The sequence below is a fragment of the Clarias gariepinus genome, chromosome 18, assembly GCF_024256425.1.
Source record: "Clarias gariepinus isolate MV-2021 ecotype Netherlands chromosome 18, CGAR_prim_01v2, whole genome shotgun sequence".
NCBI lineage: Eukaryota > Metazoa > Chordata > Actinopteri > Siluriformes > Clariidae > Clarias > Clarias gariepinus.
The window spans coordinates 25636773-25645225 of record NC_071117.1 but is presented as its reverse complement, the minus strand read 5'-3'; the positions used below and the strand labels follow the sequence as shown (position 1 = coordinate 25645225).

The following is an 8453-nucleotide window of genomic DNA, read 5'->3' as shown; positions in this document are numbered from 1 at the left end:
GTTAAAAAGATGATCCAGAAAATCACATTTTGGGATTTTTAAAGAATTTATTTGCAAACCATGGTGAAAAATAAGTATTTGGTCAATAACTATAAAAAATAACTAACAAAAAAAAATGTAATCTCTACTTTCTTATATACCCTTTGTTGGCAATGACAGAGGTCAAATATTTTCTGTAAGTTTCCGTATGCTGGTATTTTGTCCCATTCCTCCACACAGATCTCCTCTAGAGCAGTGATGTTTTGGGGCTGTTGCTGGGCAACACAGACTTTCAACTCCCTCCAAAGCCTTTCTTCAGGGTTGAGATCTGGAGACTGGCTAGGCCACTCCAGGACCTTAAAATGGTTCTTACGGAGCCACTCCTTCTTTTCCCGGGTGGTGTGTTTGGGATCATTGTCATGCTGAAAGACCCAGCCACATTTCATCTTCAATGCCCTTGCTGATGGTTTTCACTCAAAATCTCACGATACATAGAGCTATTCATTCTTTCCTTTACATCCTGGTCCCGTTGCAGAATGACAGCCCCAAAGCATGATGTTTTTACCCCCATACTTCACAATAGGTATGGTGTTCTTTGGCATTCTTTCTCCTCCAAACATGAAGTTCTATTTTGGTTTCATTTGACGATATGACATTTTCCCAATCCTCTTCTGGATCAACCAAATGCTCTCTGGTAAACTTCAGATGGGCCTGGACATGTACTGGCTTAAGCAGGGGGACATGTCTGGCACTGCAGGATTTGAGTCCCTGGCAGCGCAGTGCGTTACTGATGGTAGCCTTTGTTACTTTGGTCCCAGCTCTCTGCAGGTCATACACTCAGTTTCTCAATGTGGTTCTAGGATTTTTGCTCACAGTTCGTGTAATCATTTCGAGCCCATGGAGTGAGATCCTGTGTGGAGCCCCAGATCGACAGTGATTATCAGTGGTCTTGTATGTCCATTTTCTAATACATCGCTCCCACAGTTGATTTCTTCACACCAAGCTGCTTACCTACTGCAGATTCAGTCTTTCCACCCTGGTGCAGGTCTACAATTTTGTTTCTGGTGTCCTTTGACAGCTTTTTGGTCTTGGCCATTGTGGAGTTTGGAGTGTGACTGTTTGAGGTTGTTGACAGGTGTCTTTTATACTGATAACAGATGCCATTAATACAGGTAAGGAGCAAAGGACAGAGGAGCCATTAAAAAGATAAGAAAGGCCTGTAATTTTCGTCATAGTTATACCTCAACTATGAGAGACAAAATAAGAAAAAGAAAAAAACCCCGAGAAAATCATATTGTAGGATTTTTAAGGAAATTGTTCCCAAATTATGGTGGAAAATAAATATTTGGTCACCTACAAATAAGCAAGATTCCTGGATCCCACAGACCTTCTTCTTTAAAAGGCTCCTCTGTCCATCGCTCTGTTATCAGTGTTAAAGATGTTGCTATGTACCAGACCTAGATTTAGTAAAAAGGTGTGACACTGGGTGTGACAGGATATCTCTGCATTTTATCTCTAATGACAATTTCAATCTATTCTACAACATATTCAGCAAGAAATATACTCTGAACTTTTTTCTATTTGACTGAATGAGTGTTGGACTGCAATTTTTGCAAAACTATGGAAAAATAAACATAGATTTATTTTAAAAGTATTTTATTTCTTTCATTCAAGAAATCCAGCTTGACATGAAAAAATAAAAATAAATAAATAAATATATCAATAAAATGCTATGGTGTGTCATAAGGATGAGGTCAGAGCTCTTCTGGGAAAGAGCGGAGTTCATTTGACTACATACACAGTACTACAAATTCCAGTAAACTCTGGATAATGTATTCAAACCCCATCCCTGTTTATCATCATGTTGCTCTGTGGCACATTACTATCTGCTCCAGTAGCCATAAAAGTATGATCTATTTTTACCTCTTTTTATATTGCAATAAGAAACACCATTGCATCGTCTCTACCTGGATACAAGGTAAACAAACAAAGTATTGTCTCTTTACTGTTTAATGTAAAAAAACAACAACTGTAGAATATTTCTTTTATAAAGACATTAGAAAATCAGCAAAAAAGAAACAATGTTTATTACTTTGTTAATTACTAATGACAAAACCAAATTATTTGTTAACTAAAAATATACTGTATATAAAAGATAATATGAGCTTAAAGTATCAATTTGATGAAACATGTGTTTATTTACAGACATGAGTGATAAATGGGTTTTGGTTATCCTGTTCTTCTCAGGTCAGTGTTTTTGAGCACTAATATTATATTATTTACAATTTATTACCTCTCTATTATTTTATATTACAGTGTTATTATTGTTTTTGATACTTATTTTTATATTACTGTATTTTCACACTGCAGCATGTGGTACAGAAGAATATATTCCTCATCGCTATCACTTTGTGAATGAGAATAAAACCTGGAGTGAAGCTCAGACTTACTGCAGACAGAAATACACTGATCTCGCCTCCATCAACAACATGGAAGAGATGATGAAGCTGAATAACACACTGAAGATGGAAACTGTAAACCAAGCTTGGATCGGTCTACAGAGAGGAGACACTGGGAGATGGCAGTGGTCTCTGGCAGACCAAACTTTCTACAGAGATGGAGACACTTACAGACACTGGAGTAGTGGTCAACCAGACAACCAAGGGGGCATTGAGTACTGTGTTGAGATGAAGAAGGACGGGAAATGGAATGATGATAATTGTGATACCACCCGACATTTCGTATGTTATGAAGGTAGCAAACTACAAGTAGATGATTAAAATGAGGCAAAAATATTAGAAGGCTTTAAATTAGTGAAAAATAATTATTTTATTTGCTGTTTTTGAGTTTTGATTTGTGGTCTTTGGTCTTTGATTGCAAAAATGAAAGAAATATGATTTAAGCATGAGTTAATTGCCTGCAGCATAAATTATTTTATTTTTTATTAAAAGCAGGCTGTAATGGTTACAAATTAATTAAGGAGCAAAAGACCTGGCGTGATGCTCAAACCTACTGCAGAAAGAACTACATCGACCTGGTCAGTGTAAGGAACCAAACTGAGCACGAGGAGATCAAGAATGTGAGAGAGAATTCCTCTAATGATTATGTTTGGATTGGTCTGTTTAATGACTCCTGGAAGTGGTCAGATCAGAGTAATTCCTCATTCAGATACTGGAGCTTTAACAAACCCAGTAAAGATTTGAACTGTGCTGCAGTGAACGTGTCTGATCAACTCTACTGGAGTGATGTGGACTGTACAGAAAACCTCCCGTTCATCTGCCACCATGAGAGTGAGTTACACTACACTTATTCAGCATGTATATTTAGTTTAGTTTGTGTTGTTTAGTTGCCACCCTTTTACCTAAGTCTTGTGTTTTTGAGTTAGTTAAACTGTTTTAAACATTGTATATAATATACATTCTAAAGAAGTTGGAATACATGTGTCTAATAAAACATATGTCCATCTATTTCCAGATAAATTTGTATTGATTAATCAGAATCTGACCTGGAAAGAAGCTCTGAGATACTGCAGGAACAATCATTATGACCTGGTCTCAGTGCTCACTCAGGAGATGCAGCTCTGGGTGAAGGAAGTGGCTCGAAACGCCTCCACTGAACACGTGTGGCTCGGCCTGCGTCACACCTGCGCTCTGGGCTTCTGGTACTGGGTGACTGGAGAGACGATCTGCTTCCAGGACTGGGCTCCCGGGAACGGGAACGGGTTTGAAGACTGCAGGGATGAGGAGAGAACCGGAGCAGTTCAGACTAGAGGAGAGCAGCAGTGGATCAGCCTGCCTCAGAGCAACAAACTCAACTTCATCTGCTCCAAATATGAAGGTTAGTCAGTGTGTGTTTGCAGCACTTGATTGTAATTTCATAAAATCTACCATCTACTGTATATTTCATCAATACATTTATAATATACTGTATTTGTTCATCCCTGAAGGCTGAAGAGAATCTGTGGGTTTTATAACCCACTTTTGTACATAATCTGTACAACATCAGTGGCTGCAAATCTCCATTTTCTATATAGATTTTAAAATAATGTTATATTTATCCAATTTTTTAAATCCTATATATGTAACCTGTGTGCCGAACATACTCTATAAATATTTTCCAATCATAATGTTACTCATTTAGATTTTAGTTTTCTTTAATAATATTTGAGTTTTTTTTTTTTTTTACTTGTGTGTTGGTGTGTTGTGTATACTGTATGTTTATTAAGTATAATCAGTGTAATCAGCTTTTTAAATTTTAGCTTAAATAATTTTCTGTGACCATATGTGCACTATAAACAACATGAAGACATAAAAAGATTTTATAAGTAAAAAACTGATCATGATTCAAGAAAGTTATACAATTTGTTTAATACATTTAAATGGTTCTTTATTGTTACTCATTCAACGAAAAAAACAATCCATGCTTTATAATTTCCTACAAATTTAATATGTATATATTTTTTTTATCAGGGTTTTTGGTTTCTTTATACCTCTATACCTGGAATTAATATCTCAAATAAACTATATCTCAATATATGTATAAGAAGTCATTTTTCTTTTTCTTTTTTTTTTATTAAGTATTTAATTTCCATGGTGACAAGGCTGTAGGCTGCATCATGCCTTTAAAGAATGTAAATCTGTCACGGCTGGTCCATGTCAGCAGGCTTGGAGGACGCAAAAGCAGACACAACAACTGAACTGAAAGTTTTAATTAAATTAATGTGGAATGCACTGGTTAGAGAAAACGAGAAGCTTGTATATTCAATGAGGGTGGTGATGAGCGGGGGCACTGGAGATCAGAGTGACAAGGTGCATGCGGCATCCAACATGCAGCATGAAGGCAGTTGCGGACAGAAGCGATGAAGAGGAAAGCTCTAATTGCTGAAGCGCATACCTGCGGTTTGTGTTGTAATAAATCCTGCGGGCTAGACAGGATCGTGGTGGTGAAGGGGAAGCGAGAGATCAAAGCCGGGAGTTCAGTCAGTATAGCGAACATGTTTAATTCGTGAGGCGAGAAGCGTGAAAAAGAGAAAACTGGGCTATGAGCATGCAATAATTTGGCAGAGAAAGGTTGCTTGATGATGAGTTTAAATAGGCAGATGTGATGAAGTGAGACAGAGAACAGGTGTGCAGAAAGCGAGGATTGAGGCGGCTAAAGGAAAAGAGTGGAGTGGAGTGTGGATTGGAGGAGCAGGTGAGCATGGCTTGTCTGGAGACGTGGGCATGACCTGGCGTATCGTAACAAAATCACAAAATGCAAAAGACTGATACTAAGTGCAGCACACATGCACACATTGTAAACCTTAAAAATAATAATAAAAAGTTTTTTTTTTATTTTGTTGTAATGACTTTTATTCTAAAGCCTACATAAAATATTAACTGTGATGTCATCAGGGCAATCCAGCCATCAGCTTTTTACTCTAGACCTGCGTATTCGGACATAAGGATTTTCAAAAATAAAGTGCAGATTAATTGGTTTTATTTTGATTTTACAGTAGTAACTCCATTAGTGGGTGTGCGCAGTCGAAGGTCAATAGTGTGTGTGTGTGTGTGTGTGTGTGTGTGACAAGAGTAGGGAGAGGGGAAGTTGTCATTTCTCCTCTTCTTCTTCTTTAGCTTCACACACAAACACACACACGCATACATGCATGCACACACACACACACACATACTGTACACAGCGTGTGCCCACATACAAACATTAATGGAAACACTTATCTGTTGGGATTTACTTTTTTTTTTTTTAATTTTTTTTATTTCAACTTTATATTTTGTATTAATTATTTATATAAATATATATATTTTTGGGGGTGTGGAATGAATAATCTGAGCTTTTATAATCTCTTATGGGGAAATTTGCTTTGAATTACGAGTATTTTAATATACTGTACAAGCACACTTTCAGAACAATTATGCTTGCAATCCAAGGTTCCACAAAAAAAAATAGTACTTCGACATATGAATTTAATCTGTTCTAGAGTCGAGTTCTTAAGGTGGAATTGTGTATTGTGAAACATTATTGTGTTTGTATTTGTAATTACCAATTTTCAACATCATGATCATATTTGTTGCACAAAAAAATCAAAACATTCGGAAAAGGCAGTAAAATGAAGTAAGTAAATGTAAAAAGTAAATATATTTTACTTTTTATATAAAATATTTTACTTTACCAAGTAAAATGATGAAGTAAAATATGAAAAAAAAAAAAAAAAAAACATGAAACATTAATTATCATTAACTTTAATTTATGATTGCTTATGGCACCGGCTATATTAAAAATAAAACTGAAAGTCCTTTTTCTTTTTGCTACTGTCCTTGATTCCATTCTTGGACGAATTTTACTATATGTTTAGTGAATCTTTTCCCAAAAAAAAAAAAAAAAAAACTTGCTGTGCTTGTCCTTGTCTTTAATTGTTTTGTGTCGATTTTTTTTCTCTTTTTAAATCAACCAGTTTTTTTTTTCTTTTTGATAAATGATTATTCTTTTTTGGATACAGTGGACTGTCTACTGTTGTCATGCACACTCAGTCCGCGACCGGCATTAGGACCCGGAAGTAATGCGGTCGCGAACCAGGAAGTATAAAAAGGGTAAACAAACCACTACACTCCGCTCAGTCATTTGAGTTCGCCCATGTCGTCTCGGACCGTTTCACCGAACCGTGAGTACTCACCCTCTTGGGTTTACTTCCAGATTAAGTGTATGTTTATAGGACGCGGGTTAGATTTGTGTCTCTTCCTTGCTCCCCATTTGTGAGAGTCCTTAGATCAAATCGCGTGATTATCCTGCCTATTCGTGTCACTCCGCGTTTGGGTTTACCATTCACGCTACAAAGGGCTAACCGCTAAAGCTACGTCTTCTGGTCTCCTCGGGTTAGTTCCTGACAGAATGACTGAGCCCTCCGCGGTGAACCCAGCGGATCACGCGCGTCTTTGCGATGTGGTGGATCGGCACACCGAGCTAATTGACAAGCTAACCGGAGATCTTGCTACTCTGCGCCGGAGCGTCCAAGACGTCGCGGCCTTACGCCGCGAGGTGGCGTGGCGCCACCTCAGCCCCTCCCCCCCTCCTTCTGATGTTTTTCTCTCGCTTCCAGATAAATGGAACGGCAGGGACGGGAAATGTGGTGTGTTTTTAACAGCGCTAGATCTGGTGTTTGAGTTCAATCCCACCAAGTACTCCACCAATCAGCTACGCATTGCTCTTTTCGTCTCGTTGCTAACTGGGCAGGCAGCTGAGTGGGCCACGGCGGTACTGCGCTTCGACTCAGAAACAGCGCACTCCTATAAGGAATTCTCACGCCAACTACAGCTCACTTTTGAACATCCTGCCGGCGAGGTGGAGACCGATACCAAACTTTATCACTTACAGCAGGGAGGGTCGTCCATGAGTCGCTACACGGCGGATTTCCGAACCCTCGCCATCCAGACCACCTGGGGAGATGCCGCCCTCCGTACGACCTACTTCGAGGGACTGGCTTCTCGCATTAAAGACGAACTAGCCGGATGAGAATTGCCCGCGACCCTGGAGGGTCTCATCCAATTGGCCCTCAGAATAGACCAACGCATGCTCTCGCGCCCGAAGTCAGCCCCTCGGACCCTGCCGCCCTCCACGTCCTCGTCCACCTTCTTCACCCACGCCCCGGCTTTCGACGCCTGACCTACTTTCACTCCTACAACCACTGGACCTGCTGGATCTCCACCTCCCGCCGTGGTTAACACAGGAGCCGGGGAACCCATGCAACTAGGACGCGCCTCCTTAACCGCTGAAGAACGGGAGCGACGATTTAAGGAGGGCCTCTGTGCCTACTGTGGGTCAGCGACGCACCACCGAGCTATCTGCCCCATTCGACCGGGAAACGCCCAGACCCGGTGAGGCAGGAGGACCACTCACCGGGTCATATCCAACTCTCCTCCACTTTGACCGATTTCTCCCGTCTCACGGTTCAAGTACACCTCCATTTTGGCCACAAACAAGTTAGGAGTACTGCGTTCATCGACTCCGGTGCCGCAAGCAACTTCATTGACTTCTCTTATGCCAAAAAATTGGGGGTAAAATTCGAGGCGTTATCCCAGCCGGTTCGGATTACCGCTGTCGATGGTCGGCCCCTCTCCACCAGTCCCATCACCACCCAGACTCATCTCATCACCCTCATCATCGATAAACATCAGGAACAGATCAACTTTTATGTCACCTCCATCTCCTCTCTTCCAATCTTCCTAGGTTTTCCGTGGCTCATCCAACATAACCCCCTTATCTCCTGGAGACAGAACCGGATTCTACAGTGGGGCGCGACCTGTACCGAACTGTCATCCACAGAGATGCAGGAGATGGAAGAATATGTGACCAACGCTCTCCGCCATGGTACCATCCAGCCGTCCTCCTCCCCTGCTGCCGCGGGGTTCTTCTTCGTAAAGAAGAAAGGAGGCGAACTTCATCCATGTGTTGACTATCTGGGGCTCAATAACATTACCATC

At 40.3% G+C, this 8453-nt stretch overlaps 1 protein-coding gene across 1 annotated transcript; it reads left to right on the top strand.

The window, feature by feature from the left end:
• Positions 1-2186: 2186 nt before the first annotated feature.
• Positions 2187-7485, top strand: LOC128506359 (macrophage mannose receptor 1-like). The gene is made up of 5 exons (XM_053476778.1): positions 2187-2226; positions 2350-2733; positions 2934-3269; positions 3454-3816; positions 6893-7485. The coding sequence occupies exons 1-5, from the start codon at positions 2187-2189 to the stop codon at positions 7483-7485; spliced, it is 1716 nt and encodes a 571-aa protein (XP_053332753.1).
• Positions 7486-8453: the final 968 nt, after the last annotated feature.

Bases quoted from the DNA above. Each gene is read 5' to 3' on its own strand.
- LOC128506359 (XM_053476778.1), top strand. From the start codon at position 2,187: ATGAGTGATAAATGGGTTTTGGTTATCCTGTTCTTCTCAG. The intron at 2,734-2,933 runs GTAGCAAACTAC...TATTAAAAGCAG, and splicing joins ACATTTCGTATGTTATGAAG to GCTGTAATGGTTACAAATTA. The intron at 3,817-6,892 runs GTTAGTCAGTGT...CGGTGAACCCAG, and splicing joins CATCTGCTCCAAATATGAAG to CGGATCACGCGCGTCTTTGC.